This window comes from Podarcis pityusensis, assembly GCF_964106645.2.
Source record: "Podarcis pityusensis genome assembly, chromosome: 1".
Lineage (NCBI taxonomy): Eukaryota > Metazoa > Chordata > Lepidosauria > Squamata > Lacertidae > Podarcis > Podarcis pityusensis.
This window is the reverse complement of record NC_138028.1, coordinates 14,293,124-14,312,157: the sequence shown is the minus strand read 5'-3', so window position 1 is coordinate 14,312,157 and position 19,034 is coordinate 14,293,124. Positions and strand designations below refer to the sequence as shown.

At 40.9% G+C, this 19,034-nt stretch overlaps 2 protein-coding genes across 10 annotated transcripts; one reads left to right on the top strand and one right to left on the bottom strand.

Annotated features, from left to right (window-relative positions):
• Positions 1-3,688: 3,688 nt before the first annotated feature.
• Positions 3,689-8,125, bottom strand: BAG5 (BAG cochaperone 5). Of its 3 annotated transcripts, none has more exons than XM_080988744.1 (2): positions 7,987-8,125; positions 3,689-5,516 (listed from the first exon to the last, which is right to left on the bottom strand). In XM_080988744.1, exon 2 carries the CDS (start codon positions 5,486-5,488, stop codon positions 4,136-4,138), a length of 1,353 nt encoding a protein of 450 aa, XP_080844870.1. In that variant the 5' UTR covers positions 5,489-5,516; positions 7,987-8,125; the 3' UTR covers positions 3,689-4,135. The 3 variants fall into 3 exon arrangements, with proteins under 3 accessions (XP_080844870.1, XP_080844869.1, XP_080844871.1); XM_080988743.1 differs by lacking the exon at positions 7,987-8,125 and adding an exon at positions 6,404-6,555; XM_080988745.1 differs by lacking the exon at positions 7,987-8,125 and adding an exon at positions 6,243-6,261.
• Positions 6,589-14,304, top strand: COA8 (cytochrome c oxidase assembly factor 8; the record flags this gene model as incomplete). 7 transcript variants are annotated; one of them, XM_080992856.1, is made up of 7 exons in its annotated part: positions 6,657-7,195; positions 7,326-7,396; positions 9,123-9,197; positions 11,532-11,729; positions 12,306-12,369; positions 12,916-13,006; positions 13,964-14,304. In XM_080992856.1, 5 exons carry the CDS (start codon positions 9,171-9,173, stop codon positions 14,067-14,069), a joined length of 486 nt encoding a protein of 161 aa, XP_080848982.1. In that variant the 3' UTR covers positions 14,070-14,304. The 7 variants fall into 7 exon arrangements, with proteins under 7 accessions (XP_080848978.1, XP_080848980.1, XP_080848982.1 ...); XM_080992857.1 differs by having other exon boundaries at positions 6,736-6,805; XM_080992852.1 differs by lacking the exon at positions 9,123-9,197 and having other exon boundaries at positions 6,589-6,805.
• Between the last annotated feature and the right edge of the window lie 4,730 nt (positions 14,305-19,034).

Genomic DNA, 19,034 nt, shown 5'->3' with positions numbered 1-19,034 from the left:
GACAATTCAAAGAGAAGCAGCTGAAAGAGGTGGTACTTCATCCTCTCTCTCCTCTGTCTCCCTGCTTCTACTTCTCAAACCAAATCACTGTGTAGGGAAGGGATTCAGCTACACACATTTAAGCAGAGCATGAAACCACAGGATGGGAGAGTGCTGTTGGCCTCAGGTCCTGCTTGCAGGTTTCCCATAGGTATTTGGTTGGCCACTGTGAAACAGGATGCTGGACTAGATGGGCTACTGGCCTGATCCAGCAGACTCTTCTCATATAAGCATGCAATTTGGCTAACACTGCAATTCTATGTGTACTTTATTGGGGGGTTCGCTCCACTGAAATCAGTAAGACTTGCTTTCACTTAAAGGTAGAATAGGAGCATTTAGCACTTGCTACATTTAAAGGGGCCATACTATATAGATGATATTTAAAGGGGCCATACTATATAGATGATAAAATATTTCCCAGTTCTGTTTATTAGATTCAGACCTTTTAGAAACCTGCTAACCAGAGCCTAAAAATAAGGTGCCTAAATGTTTTCACTAAGCTGTGATGTTCTATTATACGCCACTGTTAGTGATGTTACATTTCCATTCTTTATCAAAAGGTGGGGAAGGCAAATCTTCATTTTAAACATACACCTAGACCAGTTTGCTAAGCACAGAAGAAAAGTGTCATTCTTGCACTGTTATATGGAAAGTCCATTATCAAAAGAAGGAAAATAGTTTGATCTTGAAATGAATTATCAAGAAGAAAAGCATAAAAATGCTTTATTAGGAATATCTGATGAATTTGTACACACCAAAACAATTCTATACTGTACATAAAAATGAAGTCAATACACTTTCTGAAAAGCAGTACTGTATTTATACAAAGTCTAACATGTCAATTAAATTTTAAGAAACATGAGGAACAAAAGCACAATCTGTACCACCGAGTGCTGGGACCTAGAAGCAGCTTAAGTGCAGGGACTCATTTCAAGAGTTTGTTGATCACAGCAAAAGAGGAGTTAAAGCCAACAGATCAGAGGAAAGATAACTGATCATGGTTGCTGGCAAATATATCAGAACAAGGCTGCTTGGATCAACCCTTTTCCTAAAGCAATACAATCATAATCTGGAAAAAAATAGTATCATGATGTTTAAAGATTCAGCAAAATCACATCACTATGCTTATTTTGCTACAATGTCATGGCACTCCATACAGAAAAGATTTTAATTTCTTTAAAAATGCAGACGGAGTTGGTCCAGTACTGAGTAATTCAAAAGCAGGAAACATCTTTAGCCCACTGAAATGGAAAAAAGCATATTTCCTAGCCTGGTTGCATATTGAATACAAAAAGTACATTCTTCAAAGCACAAAACAAGGATTTCTTACAATCCACATTAACAGACTTTTTGGTTTAGCTCGTTTAGTTCACTATTTTAATTCATGCATAAACTGATTAATTATACTGTACCAAAGATCTTAACATAAGTTTAAATGCTGTACATTGAAATCATGAAATAGGCATTCTTCTTTAAAAAGAAAACCGGGGGAGTTGAGCTTTTGGAATATGTCTTCATCATACGATTTCCTGTTAAATCGGCACCTATGACATGCTACATAACTATGAGAAGCAAATCTTAGGAATGGGTATAAATAATGGGAGTCTATAGTTAAAGAGCAGCATTCCCCTGGCAGGTAATATATGAACATTTAAGTATGTTTACAAAAAAAATGAAAGATGAAATCACTAGAAAAAAATAAGTACCATGAATCTGTTACTGAAACATTAATAAGCATTGTTTAGTTGTCGCCTCCTGAAGTAAACATTCCATCTGAAGCCGAATCCAGGAGCTCCTTAAACAATGAGAGTTCTATACATCTGAAGTTCTCATATAAACAATAGCTTCATCAATGAATTTGAAGTCAGGGCAGCAGTGTATGCAAAGGGGAATAGGGGAAACATGCATGTTTTGAAAATAAAGTGACTTGGGGAATCCAAGGCACATGGGAACTCTATATGCACACCACTTAGGTTCAAAACCTTTATGGCTAAAAGAACCTACTGAAAGTGAACTACTTTTAGTTATAGATGCTAACCAATTCACTAAGGACTCAAACTGGAAAAAAGCAGAAAAGGGCAAAGGAAAGACATTCATGGCGAAGGATCCAACAAGTCTATTGTTTAGCATTGGGTTCTATTTAACCTAGACTGAAACTGAATCCATAAATTTCCTTGACAAAAATTTGCTAAGCAAGTGCCTATAAACACAAAGAGGTAACACCAAGCTTTGAACAAGCTTCTTGTCCTGCAAATGTGGAGGAATATTTTTTATCCATATTAGAGCTGAAGGGTAGAAGCAGTCTGAAGGGTAGACTACTTCACTGGGAAGCAGCATGAAGCAGCTAGTCGTAGCTATAAGGTGCTGTAAATTCAAGTGTCGCTTAAAAAGGCACGTCTCCTAAGGATAGCCTTGCTTCTTTTAATTGCATATTGAAACTCTATTTACAAATCCAAGATCTACATTTATAAGCCATTTCAAAGAAATAATCTTCCATAAGTCAGCAATTTTGTTTACAGGAGCTATCTGAGAAACTCTGGTTACTTCTTTTACAACTTATTTCTATCTACTGCTGATTTCTGCATGCCACTAAGAATGCACTCTACAAATACTTTGATTGATGCTGGTTTCTTCTTCCCAAAACCACTAACAGGATAGCATACAATCTACACTGAACATGAGTTCAGTTTATTTAGGAATATGGTCAGACATAATAAGATCTGACAGTTACTAAGTTGTAAGGCTCCTCTAAGGATTCAGGGAATTCATTGGGTTAATGGGGCGGGGGCGGAGGAGAAAGAAACACATAGCAGCAATTACCAAATGATACAATACATGCAACTAAATCAATACAGCTAACACAATAGACAACTATGCTTCAATCAAAAATAGAAACACTTCGAAGTGTTTGCCATTCCAACTACCCGAAAGATTCAAAACTATATAAGTATAGCAGACCACACACATCTAAGGCATATAAGTACAAACATCTTGCCATCACACATAGCTAAGGATACTATCATAGCTCACCAAAATAACTGACAGGAACTAAGTCCAGAAGGATTTGGAGCGTATCAGCAACACATGAAACTGTGACGAACACTAATGGTTTCCGGCCAAATTCATGTGTAAAAGCACTTACTTCATTTTTTATCATGCCAAAAGCTGTAATAATTTCATTCAAACCAGAAAAATGCAAAGGAGTCATTTAGAAGCTGCCCAGTGTGTCAGGAAGCAAGTTATTTTAGACATCACAAAATTTGGCTAAAGTTCTACAACCGTTAAGAGTCCAGGTTTTTGGGGGGAGGGGTGAAGGGAGGTGTCTCTTGACTATTGAAGAATTCAGCTTAATTCTTCAAAAGCTGTATTTTATTGGTTTTTCAACAACATATAGAATTTTTTCCAGCCAATGCTGTCAGCCCTGGTTTAAAAACTGAAAACTGCTTTCAGAATGACTAGTCATAGTGTAACTGCAAACAACCTACGCCTATATGAATCAGTACATTGCTTCAAAATGCAGCCTGCAGTTTAAGCCTAAGTGCAAAAACTGTTACTACACACAGTCCTATATTAGGCCCTAACTATTAAACACTGTATGTAATCAAGCCAAACCTTAGGCGAGACTAAATCAAATGCACATACAAAAAAGGCCATGACCAATTTGCATTTAATCCTTTGGATTGTAACTGTGCAGTGGCAGAAAAATGTGACATCTAAGGTGGTTTATGGCTAACAGACATTAGCTGTTTGTCTTCTCTTCATCAGTTTCACTTTGACTCCTTAAAGAAAACATGTTGGACAGATAGCATTCTCTCACTGTGTAGAAGAATGCTATACAGGATGGTTTGGCAGTTCTGCAACACTTCATCACAAATCATGGGGGAAAGATGGCTGTGACCAAAACTAACACAAATGGCATGATTGCTGTCATTGCCCGACTGCGACAACACAAGACAGCTGCAGCATAGCTCAGTCCAACATTTACGTGGCCTGTAAGTGATGAGCAAATATACTTTTGGTCTTGTGTCGTCTATGGGAGATTGGTCGACGTAAAGTGCAAGAGAGAAAGCAATGTCCAGCACAAGACCTCTGTTATTTAATATTCCCATTCATCTGTTTTCATGTCTAAGTAGTAAAGAATATTCTGCGCAAGCTTCACTGCCTGCTTCCTGGCTGCTTTTGAGTGCTCATCCCCTTGTGGGTCTATAGCATCAAGTGCTAGAAGTTGTTTGGTGAGGAGCTCCTCTAGTCTCATGTAGTTCTTATCAGTTCTGTTTCCATCGAAAGACAGCACCTCTTGCTGAATTTGGGACACGTTTCCAAGAATATTCCAAACAGCTTTATGTGATGCGGGTTCTGCTTCTGTTTGCTCTGCAAACATTTGTCGCTTGACAAGTGCTTCCTTTAAGTCAATATATGTTATGAGGGTTTGTACTTCTATCACTGCTCTCCTCCTGGCTTCTCGGATACAAGGATTTTTGCCTGGACTCACTTCATCCAACTGTGCAATTAACCCTTGCAGTTCTGCTTTTGACTTCAGGTATAAATCTGAAGCTCTCTCTACTTTTAAAAGAGAAGCATGAATCTCTTTCATCTTTTTGCGGATTTCCTCAATTTTTATAATGCACCTGTTTTGTGCCAAGTCATAAGCAGAAGTAGCATCAGCTTCTTCTTCAAGATCCAGGTATTTCTGCAATTTATTGATCTCCTCCACAACTTCTTTACGGTAGTTCCTTATTTCTGGACGGCCACATACATCTAAGGCATCCAGATCAGCAATCAGGCCAGTGAGCACACAAGATAAATGTCTACAGGTCTCGTTGTTATTTACTCCCATTAAAACAGCAATAAGGGTCCCTTTCGCTTTGTTCACATCAACCATGACAGAATTAATCTTAGAGACAGAAGGATGTGCATCACTGGACAATGGCAGTGAAGGCTGCTGCTTTGTACAACTGTCTATAATTTCTTGAACAGCACACACTTTGGTCAGAGTGCGATACCTGGCTTTCCGTAGAGAGAGTTTCCCTCCAGTTTTCACCTGAGTGAGCCTAAAGATGATATCTTGAATACCTTCTTCAAATTCCTCAGTTACACAATTGCCTCCTTTGTAAAAAGCTGTGATTTCTTGTTCCACCAATGATTGTGCTTCATTAAACAGGGATTCAATCTCCAACCTTTGGGGGTGGTTTGCATTCTGCTCCAGTTCCTTAAGCAGTCTTTCAGTTTCCTGGGCAGCCCTCTTCCTGGCTTGCTGAACATCACCTCTGCCTTCAGCATCCACAGAATCGATTTCAAAAAGTTGTTTAGTCAAAACTCTCTCTAGTTTCTTGTAAGCTCTGTCACTAGACAGACCACTGAAGGATATTACTTGTGACTCAAACTCTTTGACTTCTTTCTGTATTTCTTGTAGCCTCTTAATGGAAGGATGTTGGTTACCCATATCCATACTTTTTCTTCATCCAGTTCCAACAGAGCTAGAAATAATGCAAAGATACAATCAAATATAACTGATGCTTGAAATACATGTCTGCTTGTTAGTCAATATTTTGAAATTTCAACTTTTCTGCTCTAATTCTACAAAGACCTAACATTTCACTTTTTACCAACATCTAGTCTTGGAAATACCAGTCCACAAACAAAAGAGGACTTACCCTATGTATGTCCCATTGAGTTTTATGAAATGACAGTTTAAAAAGCATGACATCTCTGGATCTTTTCTAAAAAATATTTTAAAAGGGTATCTCCTAGAATTTTGTTTACTGTCACACACTAACGGCTTGATCCTATGCATTTTAACTAAAGCAATAAACAGTATGTTTCATGAGCCTCTCCTGCCCCCCCCATCATATGCACACCAAGAAGAGGGTTTTCTTTCCTTTGTCATTAGACATCACAGGCGAGGCAGAACAAAGTAGCTGATGCACTGAGGAAGAAAATTTAAAATGATAGTGCCATCTGCTTCCAAAACATTACTCTTCTGGTGCTAGAAAAAGGCAGCAGCTAAACAAGGAAAAGAAGATACCGCTCATCTTCACTTGCCCTGGTCAGACTAGTAATGAGATACATGATAATATAGCCAGTACAGTCAGTACTACACTTGCACTTTCCTCTCTCCAACGCCCCCAGCAATAAGGCAGCTGTGCCCTCTCAACATTTCAAACCACAGCAAGCAGCCCTTCGGCCAGGCAACATATGAATACCTCCTTGGGATCTTCCCAATTCCCTCTCTGTCTATATGGCCTTGTCCCCAGTTCATCTGCCTCTTGCTGCCGCCGCCCTCCCACCCAGGAGCTCCCCCTCCCTGCCCCACCCACCACCCCATATACACACACAAAGCCAGCGGCGCCCGCCCCGTTCTCACCCCAGCGAGAAGCCCCTTGGGGGAAGCGAGTCCCCGTGCACAGAGCTTGATCCCCCGCCCCCTATATCAACCCTACATTCCTGCAGGAAGGAAGCCGGGAATCAGCCCCGAGCTCGGGCCGCTTCCCCCCAGGCGGAGCTCGCGGGCAGCCTCCCTCGCCGCCCTCGGTCCCCAGTGACTTCACAATGCCGGACACTCTAATTCCGCCTGGGGCAGCCGAGTCGCTTCTCCGGGAGCGGCTCAAAGCCGGAGGGTGGCGCCAGGAAAACGGGAAGCAGCTTCAGCAGCCAGAAGGAGATCGATGGAGGAAGGGGGGGGTGGGGAGAAAGGAAGGAAAATTCCCCTCGCCGCGTTTTGCCAGGCCTAGGCCGGCATCTCCCTCTCCCAGCAACTTTAAAATCCGTAAGATCCCTTTCCCGCCCCACAGGGGGATTCCCTATCCCCTACAGGGTGTAGCCACTCACCCAGCCCTACTATGCCTTGCCCCCGCTACAGAGACGCCACCCAGCTGCTCCCCACTTCCTCTCCCCGCCACGCAATCCTACAACCGGTGACCAAATGCGCCCGCGCGTGCCATGATGCCCACGCCGCGGTTTCCAATCCGCGCAACGTGGCCCAGGCAGCTCTGAATCCCCCTAAACAACAACAACTCCTCTGCCCGTCCCCGCAATTAGGTAGGGTCGGCCTCTTCCCAATTGCCCAAAGCGATCGTTCCCTCGGATCAAACCATTGCGCCTACCGACCAACCTCTCCTGCGTATAATCCGCTTTGGCAAGAGGGTGAAATTACCGGGTGAGCAAAAGAGGCGCGTCACGGCCGCTCTGCGTCCCGAGACCCTCCCCTACCCAGGTCGGGCCCTTCCCAAGTTGCCCCAATAGGACCAGGCCTGGAACTTTTCACTTTTTATTTGTTTTTAAACCAGGCAATATGAGATCTACAACCCTACGCAGCAGCGTCTACGTCTGGAAGGAAGCCAATGTGCGAAAGCGAAAGGTAAGGATTACTATCCTCCTCACCAACTGGAGCAACTTGTTACTATGCACTTTGGTGTGTTTTTTTTGCAAACCGCCCAGTGGTATAGAAGTTTAATAAATAATGACAACTTCCAGTCGACACGGGTTGTTGTGAGCATGAAGGTGGCACGAGCCCTGCCCCTCTTTCTTATCAGGTGAAAGCCCTTCTCCTGCCACCCTGGCTGCAATATCTCCCTCCCACTTACCTCTCACTTACCACTCACACGTTTAAAACGGCTGTTTTAAAGCCCGCACTTACTCGCCTCCCTATTCCAGCCCCCCTAGCATGGCTTCCCGTCTTCTGATGAATTATCTCTCCCTCAACACGCAAGCGGAGCAAAGACCTCCCAGCCGCCGCGCTGAACACCGAGTGCCTCGCACCGGGTTCCCACGACCACTTGTCACGAGTCTCTCTGAACCCGCAACCAAGGGCGTGAGGTTGTTGGGGGGGCGCTCCATTTTTATTTTAGCTTCGCCTTGTTCTGCCTTCCTCAGGGGATACTCATAATAAACAACAACAGGCCTCTTAGCCCCTCGCCCACCCGGCCCCTCGCCCACCCGGCCCCTCACCTTTCTGGTCAGCGCATCGCCTCTCCTTCAGGGGCGCCGGGGAGGCGCAGCGAGGTGGCTCCCGGCTCGCTCCCTCTGCGCCAGCCGTGCCACGCCGGCCATCCCACAGCTACCAGGCTCCTTTCAGCCCCGCCGTCTCCGGACTCCGCCGGCCAACCCACCGTCGCCTCACACTCTCCTCCTCCTCCTCCTTTCCCTCAGCTTAGCCTGCCTTAACCTGAGGCGGGGACTAACCTGAGCCTCTCTTGGCGCGTGCGCGCATGCGCCCTCGTCCTTTTTTCCTCTCTCCGCCTTCCCCGCCCTACGGCTATTTGTTGAGGCTGGAGAGGGATCGCGACGTCGGCGTTTGCGACGCCCTGCCGTAAAGCGGAAAGGCAGAAGTCGACCGTTGCCTGTTATCGAGGGTTGGAGCGGACCTTGCGCGCGCCGGTTATCTGCCCGGCGACCGGGTGGAAGGGGTCGACGTGCGCATGCGTCGGTCGTGCGCCGAAAGATGGCGGCGGCTGTGAAGAGCCGAGTTTCCCTCAGCCGCCCGGCGGCGGCGGCGGCTTCACGCGCATCTTGCGTCCGTTTTTCCTCCTCGTCCCCCGGGGGTTCCCCTCGCGGCGGAGGGCCTGAGGCCGGGGGTGTATCTCCGCCCCACGAAAGCCGGGTAATGGGGGCTGTGGGGGTGACTGGAGGCGAGGGAAAGTATGGCGGGGGTTTCCCCTCAGAGACACTAGCATGGCTGTCAACTTTTCCCTTTTTTAAATTATTTTTTATTATTCCGAATAGGATTCCTCGCAAGAAAAGGGAAAAGTTGACAGCTATGCGACCAAAGTCGGTGGTGCGTCCTAAGCACATTTACTCGGGAGTAAGCCCTGTTCAGCACAGTGAGCCTTACTTCCGAGGAAACTTTGGGTGAGGTTATTGCTGCTTGTATTTGTTTCAAACTCAGGCCTCGGCTTTCCAAAATAATGCTTATTTTTTCCGTATCATTTCTTCTTCTTTTATTATTATTATTATTATATTTATTCATACCCACTGTTTCACCTGAAGGGGACTCAAACTGGCTATTTATATCCCACTATTCAAGGAGTTCCGAACCGATGTGTCTTTTCTTACTCATTACAGCCTATATTCTGCTTTTCCCACAGTGAGTTCAAGGCAGCCTGCTTGGTTCTCTTCTCTCCCCCCCCCCCCCCATGGTATCCTCACAACAGCCCAGTGAGGTAGGTGAGGCTGCAGGGGAAGTAACTGGCTCAAGCTCACCTGGTGAGCTTTGTGGCCGGAGCAGGAATTTGAACCTGGATCTTGCCCCTCCCCATCCCGGTTTAAGACCAGCAAACCACTACACCATACTGGTTCATTTCCATCCCCATTTTGTCTTCATAACAACTGTGAAGCAGGTCAGGCTGAGGGATGGGCATGTGGAAAGCTGCTTTGAACCATTGGGGTCACTGCAGTGGGCATCACTTCAGGGTTTCAAGCAGGAGTCTTCCACGGCCTTACCTGCAGTTGCTAGACATTAAACGTGGGACTTTTTGCATGCAGTGGGAGGAGTTCAAGACACCTGGAGGGTTTAAGGTTAGGAAAAGCTAGTGTAGTGGGTGACCCAAGATTATGAAGATAAAATGGGGAAGGATTTCACAGACCCCACAAGGGTCATCTAGTTCAACCCCCTGCCATGCAGGAATATTTTTACCCCATATGGGGCTCAAAGCCACAACAAATTCAAGAGTCTCATGCTCTACAGGTACATGTTTCCTTGAGCTACCTCTTCCAGTGTTTCTCAAACATGGGTGCCCGGCTGTTGCTGGACTACAACTCCCACCACCCCTGACCACTGGTTCTAGCTAGGGATGATGGGAGTTATAGGTCAACAAGAGCTAGGAACTCAGGTTTGAGAAACTGCTAGATGCTCCTTGAACCATTTCCCCAGGCAACCCACTCTTCCACTTTATTATTAACATTCTGTCACCATTTCCTTCAAAATCAGTTAGCATGTTTGTGAGCATTCCATGACATCACAGCAGCAGTTTAGCCAATGCCATCAGTGGCTTCCAGATGATGGGTGATAACTGCTTTTTGGTCTTACTTATATGAGACAAAATAAGCACAAATAACTGTTAGCTGAATCCAGTGCTGCTTGTGCACTGAGTGTTTCCCAGTTTTAGTTTGTCACACTTCTAAATACAGTAGTCCTTCATTCAAATGAATCCCTGGGCAGTTCACAAACAAATCAGTAAAATACAGATAAAAATGCATACTAACAATGAAACATAAGGACAGAAATTAGCATCAAATACAGATACAATTTATCAATAGTCGTAATATTTCCCAAATTCCAAAACCTTGGCCTGTCTAATTGGCACCACTTAAAGTTTGGAAGAATAAGTGCATTTCAGTTTGGCACCAGAAGCCTGTCAATTTACAGGTTGACTGCACCTGTAGGTGGGGAGGATTCTGTAGTCAGGACACCACTACAGAGATGGCTACATCCCCATGGACAGGACAGCCAGAAGGGCTTATCTTAGGGCCTGGATTAGCAAGACCCTGCCCCCAGCATCCTCAACACATTGCACCCTCCTCGTTTCCCTACTTTCCCTGTGTTGTACAGGGTAGGTCTGCAGAGGACTTCTGCTTGAAATTGCTTGAACATAAGTAGAACTTAAATGTATGTTGTGTTGTGTTCAAGCAAATGTATGTAAAAAAACCCAACACACTCTCCCTGCACAGCTGGGAGCAATGTGCTCTGGGTTGCTGTGGGCAGAGCATCTGTGAGCTGCAGCAGCACTCCCCCCTCCCGTCTCTGCTTTTAAAAATAATTTATAAAAGCAGGTGCCTGAATGCTACTACTGTGATTCTTTTAACATATTTGCATATGATGGTATCTCAAAGTCTGATTGGGATGGGAACTATCAACACATATGAGCTGTATTCCAAAATGATAGCGAACTGGCAGGCTATGCTGATTTGAATACTGTAGTTGCATACTGTTACTTAACGTCTTTCCTTTTTTTTAGAAATATGGCAGATTGTAGGTTTTAGTAGGTAGACACAGTGGATATTATACAGTATTCTTGCATGATGATCCTAGCCAAGTTTACTTGGAAGTAAGGCCTATTCATTTAAAATGGATTTACTACCAAGTGAAATACTGAAAACATAGGCTTAATTTCAGTTTATGTTCTTCAGTTATGATGCATATGCCGTTTATTAGAATCCTGTATTGCGCAAATGCAGAAATTGGTGCTGGGTGCAAATCATCATTGTGAGTACCTCTGCTTTAATTTGTTAATTTTAAACACATTGTTAGTCCTTTTGGCTACAAAGATAGGCTAGGAAATACAGGGTTATGGGCCACATAAATTATCTCTGATATCATAGTTAGATTTTTCTCCCAATGTGAACTGGAACAAATGTGATCTGGAGACCTGTTAATGCTCACTTCTTAACTTTTAGTGTCTTGGGTACCTTAGGTTTTCAGATAAAATTGAAAAAGTTTGTGGTGCCTTTGTATGGGGAGAAAAACGTACTATTAAAAAAACCCCTCTTTTTTTAAGGCTGCAAGTTTTTGCCCTCCTTCACACTCTTGCCACGATTGGATTGGTCCTCCTGATCGATGTTCGAACCTCCGACCAGTAATATTTTATATATCCAAACACGAATCCCCACTGGAACGAAGGCTTAGAGAGCTTAGACAGGAAACTCAGGTTTGGAATCAACAGTTCTGGGCAGACCAGAATATATCATTTAGAAAGGTAAGCATGCAGAGGAAGTGTAAAACCACTTGGTGGTGCTGGGAGTCCTTAAAAGTTTGTAGGGAGAATTGCTGAGAGGCATCCAACATATTTTTTTGCTGTTGCCTTATTGTATGAGGCCTGATCTTTGCACCCCGTAGTTATTAAGAATAAAATAGAATCAGAAGAATAATTTTTAATACATAAATGCCCCAAATAATATATTTTATGATGTCACTCCGGTAAGAATCACTGCCTGCAGGAACGAATTCAGCCTCTCCTGTTACAGATGGAAAGGACAGAGAACTGAATGTACTGCTGTTTGACCCTTTCCCAAGCGTGCAGGTCAAACCAAATAGATAACTAGGCCAGTAAGAAATTACCCCAGTAATTTTCCTGCATTACAGATTGCTTATTTGTAAAATAATCCATAAATTGTTTGCTGAAGATCGTCTAGTCAGCCAGTTAATATATTTGATGGAGTGGGATCAGGGATCATTAAAAGTCCTACACTTGGTAGCAGTTATTGCTGAGGTGAAATAAGCAAACTAAGATGCCAAAAACCTTATATTCTAAAATTTCCTGATACTGTTTCAGGAAAAAGAAGAATTTGTCTGTTCCAAATTGAAATCCAAAGGTCTACAACTGAGAGATGAAAAAGGTTAGATCGTTGTTTCTACATTTCACAGCACTTTCTTTTGGGGAGGATTCTGATTTACATTTTAGAAAATGTTCTAATCTAGCATAAATAATAATTATTTCTTAAGCAAACTTTGTCTTTCTGTATAAGGGTGTTACTCCTTGGTACTTAATTTACAAAACAGAGAGAGAACTCAGAGAAGAGTGTAATGAAAATCTTATAGTTTATGGCAGAAGCCTAGAGAGGTTACACCTGAATTCCAGGTTATGCTATGAATCTGCAGCTTTTCCGTTTCTAAGAAGGAAAAAAAAATACTGCCTTTAGTACTGCACTCTCAAAAATCCCATAAAGAAAGTCACTATTATTCATTGATTACATATAGGAAAGTAAGCTAAGAGTTTGTGATTTATGGAAGACAAACGAAGAAGTCCATAGCAAAACTTAAGACTACAGTCTGAGTGTTTGAAAAGTCAAGTTCAGTTTTTGCAAGGGATTTATGTTTAAATGTTTGTACTGGTATGATGATTAAAACATTCTGACTTAGGTGTTGTGATTTTTTTCTTTCAGGCCAGAAAATAACATTGTCTGCAGAAGAAATGGCTGAATTTTACAAAGCCTTTTTAAGTAAAAACTTTAAAAAACATTTCTATTATAACAGGTGAGAATATGATTCCTGGAACAATTGTGTCTCTTTATCTAAAAAAAACCACTTTTTGCTAAAAAACACACTTTTTTTTAGCAAAACCTTTTCTGAACCACACAGATCTTGTTTCTTTGCTGCCACCTGATTCCCCATTTTGCTATTCCATTAAGAGTCAGAATCTTTGCTTTACCATAATTAATTATTTATGCTTTTCCTACTGTTATGCTAGGCATCATACAGCAATTTATAGTGCATAATCCTCTCTACAAATTCACAATTTAATAAAACAAATATGCTTACAAAGAAAGGAATCTGGGAAGGAGGGGAATAACACTGAATGTTAATCAGGTAACCAAGCAACTTTCTAAGGCATATCAACACAATATTAGTCTGCAGACTTATACTCACTTCCCTGGGAGCAAGTACCATTGAACTTAATGGTACTTACTACTGAGTAGATGTGCATAGATTCACTTCATTATAAATGTTTATTCCATCATTAAAAAGATATTCATCTTTTCCTGGTGTTTACTTAGGTCAATGGTTTTGATATGCTGGGTCAAGTCTTTGCTAAATATTTTTTGGTTTAGTTTTTACACGTAAGTGTACAATAATCCTTTAAACAGAAATAACTGGGATGTCCCTTAAGCTAATTCTTTCCTCACTGCATTGGTATCACATTATTATAGCTTATGTAACTACAGATATAATTAGTCATCAAGTTTCTTTAAAAGCCTATCTGCAATATGTAGATATTGCCTGGAGCCATGCATTCATTATCACACATGGATTATGAAGTAGGGCATCTGAATAAGCACTTTAAAAACTTAAAGTAATTTTGCTTTAATTGGCAAGGAAAGAAAAAACACCGATTAAGTCGACTCAAAATCTTACATCTTTTACTGTCAGTAATAATTTCAAGATGGCTAATTGTGTTTTATGTTGCTTTGTTTCCTTGGTTCTGAAATTTAGAGATTGGTATAAACGAAATTTTACCATCACATTTCTCATGGGACAAGTGGCATTTGAGAAAGCTTGCAAGAGATTTGGATTGAAAAAGAGTGAAGCTGAAAGCTAGTAGGTCACAGTGCTGTATATATTTGATGAAAGGCCTAATTATTACTGGAATCAACCATGGCTGTTTCTTAAAATCAGATATTTGAAGCTACATGAATGCAAGTTGAACAGCACTTCCCATTCTACTTCAACGAAGCCAACTACCATTGTTTATGCTGCAGAACCGTAGTTAAAAGCTTCCTTGGTGAGAGATGAACTGCACCAAATAAAGGAATCTTTCTTCCTGATTTGAAAAACATGTTTGTATGCTCCATTATTTCATTGCCATCTTGATCTACAAGCTGGCACTTACGTTCCCGAGCAACTATTTTGTAGTAAGAAAAAGGAAAGCATGTGAGCTACACTTCAGGTAAACTTGGGCAGGATGGGGGGATTAAATTATACAGTCAAACCTTGGTTGTCGAATGTAATCCATTCTGGAAGCCTGTTCAGCTTCCGAAATGTTCAACAACTGAGGCACAGCTTCTGATTGGTTGCAGGAGCTTGCTGCACTCAAGCGGAAGCCGCCTTGAGCATTTGGCTTCCGAAAAACGGAGCATTTACTTCCGGGTTTTTGGCATTCGGGAGCCAAAACGTTCCAAAACGGAGGTGTTTGGGATCCAAGGTTTGACTGTACATATTATGACAAAAGTACATGATTACAACAAGTGCAAAAATTCAATACTTAAATTCATTTAGCTCTAAAGTGTTTTCTAAAAGTATATTTGTAGGCACTTTTTCAAATTACTTCTTTATAATAAAGCAACTGTAATAGTCTTCTTAACACTCCTGGGAATTAGACACACCAACAGCTTTAGGATATATTGTCTGTTTACTGCTGCACCTCTCATTGATGGCTTTGGACTATCTTGTGCTGGTTGTTTCATTATTAATTATTTCATTGTGTTCCAATTGCCAATTACCCTGCTGTCAAGAGAGAGAATTAATGTATATGCTCAGAAATGTAAGAGTGCTTCTAGAAATCAGTTCACATTGGTAATTACTTTTAGATTGCATACTGTTCTGCTGAGCATAAATGATGTGTGTATCTCTGTTTAGCAGTTGTCTGTTCTAGCTTAACGTGTGTTGAGCCAGAATTATACTGCATGCTTATTATCCTGTGTCTAGGATTATGCTTTTATATAAAGCGTAAATGTTCTTGTTTTAAGGAGCATTCAGCCTGCAATAGTCACACTTCTCAGTACATGAAAGGACTTCAGTCAGATTTGGCTATATACCAAATTTGTTTTTTCAGAGAAGCTCACATCATGCACTCCCTCCATTTTCAAATGACAATGAGTTTCCTCTACATATTAATTCCTCAGGATATAAATTTAAAGGAAGACAGCTTTTTTTTTTTTTTTGGAGTAAGATCCACATACATGCTACTTCAGCATGGTCAAGGCTCTTTCCCTTCCACATAGTTGACATACTAAATCATCTCAAAATAGTATTGTACTTTTGTGCAGGTGCTGGCTGCCAAAGCATCATGAAGCACACTTTCTGCACACATGCTCTTACATGGGAATTTTTTTTCTGCCTCACTGAGCTCAGAGTCGAAGTGCTTTTCTTCCTAGTTTATATAAGAACAGCTTCCATCAGATAAATTTGGAGGGGTGTAAGAATGGTAACATTGTAAGCACCACTACATAGGTTAGGCAGATAGTGCTTGTGAAGTAAGATGAAATAAATCAGTGATGGATCCTGATGATTCTTCTATTACATGAACAATTATCAAATGGATTTGTGTACAGTATAAGAAAATTGAAATAAGGAATATAATTTATTTTAATTAGCTTTCAGTTTTCAGATTGACCAATTACATAAACTCTAGAGAATTACCGAAGTGTTTGAGGAGACTTCAGAATTAATTTCTCCTGTACTTAATAAAAGGTTTCATTTAAACCGTTTTGTGTTTTCTTCATTTGCATATATTCTCATGAATGATGGTAACATTTGTCCTCAGTAAGAATTATTCATTCCTGGAACAATGGCTCTTGACTTTCTCTGTCCCAATATTTGGCTTCATTTCAGGATAGAAATTTGAACCAATGGGTCATAATTCATGGGGTCCTAAATTATGGTAAGAAAAGAAAAAAAGACATTGGTGGATCCCCTTTGTAAACCATGAGCATTCAAGGCAAATGAAACTATAAAAGGTGGAGATGTAAAAGTGCTAAATCATATACAGAAAAAATATAATTGCATAACAAAAATTCACTTACAAAATATTTGTTCATATTTGGAAGATTGTGTTCTTCAGAGGAACATTCCCAAGGATACTTCTGTGGAACTGACTCCTCCACATACTCCTCCACAGTAAATACACACTAGCCAGTATTTAGCAACCATAAACATGCTATGGGATCACAGTTTGTGATCTCCCAGTGCCTTTCCTTTTTTGCTGAAATTTGCCTTATGTTGCTTAACCGTGTTCTGGTGGTTCATTTTGACCACCTGATCATACTAAAACCGGCTTAAAAACCTTTCCCCTCTAGTTTTCTAGGCAATTGGATATGTTGTTTGCTGTTCTGCTTTGTATATACAGACCACGGCAGCCTTGCTGTGCACCAATGATTCTACCCATTTGTAAATCTTTGAAAGATTTACAAATGGGTAGAATCTTTGTGGCAGAACATGAAGAAAAAAATGTATATTATTAAAGTAATACTCTTAGAATGGTGACTCATCAATACCATACTGATTTATAACAATCATTCTTCAGCTGAGAATGATAGCAAGAAAGTCATTATTTTTTCATAAACATAAGCTAGCCTGCTGTTAAATGATTGGCTCTGCATTATAATTGCTGATCATAAATCATACATCAAAGCATTCAGAAACATGGAATTCCCTATGGATTTTTCAAAATAAATTTGCACCTGCTCTGTAGCAGTAATAGCCCCCTTGTCTAAACAAAATGTGAAAGGCAACATTGCCATTTACTGTCCACAGAGGTTGCCAAAAGAAGAGATTTGCTTTCCAGTGAGCTTTTAAATACTTCCGTTTTTAAAAACCCAATTATCACCATGTTATCTTTCGAGTCCTTTTGCAACGATATAATGAGTTATTTTGCTAATGCCAGATTGTTTGTAATTCTAAATGGTTTCTGCTGTGATAAAGAAATGATTATTGCATTCCAATCATGTTTTTATTTCCTACTATTCATTGGATCTCTCCACTGAGGTATTCATTTCAGTGGAATAAAAGAGGAGGAGGAAAGGGAATGAAGAGGCTGATTGAAGACTCATGAATGTCTCTGTGTGAATGCAGCTCCTATATTAGATAATGTGTGTTTATAAATCAGAGCATATTAGTTAATGTAAAAAAAGTGAAATGAGCTTTCCTAGCATAATTATAAGCAGGATATATTGTTAGGGTTTCAGTTTTTCATGCCTTCACCACCTCCTTTTTTTTTAAAGTTTCTTCAGGCACCTAGCAGAAAAGCATTAAGTATTTAGCACAAAGCTAGTAGTGGAAAACATTTGGCTTATGGCCAATGATATATTTGTATCGGCATGTGGTTATAACTTGAGTCTCTTGCACTGAGAACGTGTCATGCTACCTGTAGGCACTAACAGTGCAAACAACTTTAACAGTGTTCATTTCAGTATTAGTATTCATGTTGCTGCCCTCTAATTGTTGACACTCCTGGGTTATGTGTCGTATTTTGGTATCTCAGAACCCTTTTTCTTGTATGATCAAAGGTAAAAGAAAAGTATGGAATGCCTCTCCCTTTGCCATATGTGAAGTATCATCCATCAGCTGCTTCAGACTTCTTTTAAAAGATGTATCTTTTTGCCTAGGCCAGGGGTTCCAAAACGGTAGTCTGAACCTTATTCAGGTGGTCCGCAGCCTGTCCGCAAAAATACAATTAAAAATCATACTACAGCAAGCACAGTGAATTATGATTGCTAAAACAGGCAGAAAAATCATTAAGTAATTTGCCAGGACCCAGCAATATTCAAGTGATTGGAGAGGAGGGGGGTCCACTGCTTAGAAATTTTAAATATTAAGCAGTTTAGCAATGTTTCTGAACAAACCACAATTGTATATGTGTGCAATACAGTATATATAGAATTTAGCTACTGCAGAAAAAATAACACATAGGTTAATGGGTCTCTAAGGGACAAGAAGTTTTGGATCATTTCTATTCAGCATGGTAGGATTTTATTTCATATAGTTTCAGATTGAGAGATATCTCTTCCCACCCCACTATATTTCTATATTATTGAGTTTTGGTTATTGTTTACTTGTCTCTGTGGTTCCATAAGAATTTGAAAACTAATAAAAACATTTTTCTGCAAATACAGCATCTAGCACAGTGCGTTACAATTGCTACAGCAGGCAGAAAAAAATCATTAAGTGGTCCGTCAAGACCCTTAGCAATTTTCATGTGGTCTGAGGGGGCACTGCTTAGATATTTTAAATATTAGGCAGTTTAGAAATGCTTTTAAATTGTGTATCATTGCAATATAGTCTTGTTTTCTAACAAAGAATGTCCTCATTTTCTGACCTTACCTTGTGTGTTTGTGCTAGCCTGGCAGCAGCGGCAAAAATACTTGATGTAGTCCCGAGTTCCATGCATAAACCCTACATACAGACTAGGCCTAAAGCAGATTAAGCCCAGGAGAACTACATTGTCTCTGCAGTCACAAAAGATTATTTCTACCATATTGAGTTTATAACCAGTTGCAGCCATTAGCCAACAGCTCCCTGAAACTCTGGTTTGCTTAGCATACATTTATGCTTTGACCTCTGGCTAAATTCTACATTTCTAGTAAAATTAGAACATTAATCATAAATTGAATGTATCACCTAACATGCATTGCAACAACAAAAATAATATTAAGAGCTTGGCAATTACCTGACCCCAAGATTTTCCATAGACTTCCTATTGGATTGCCAACTCATTTGAACCAATATTTACTGATTTTGAGGGTAATGGTAAGTATGGTTAGTATATCAAAAGAGGTTGTATTGTGGC

Bases quoted from the DNA above. Each gene is read 5' to 3' on its own strand.
- BAG5 (XM_080988744.1), bottom strand. From the start codon at position 5,488: ATGGATATGGGTAACCAACATCCTTCCATTAAGAGGCTACAAGAAATA.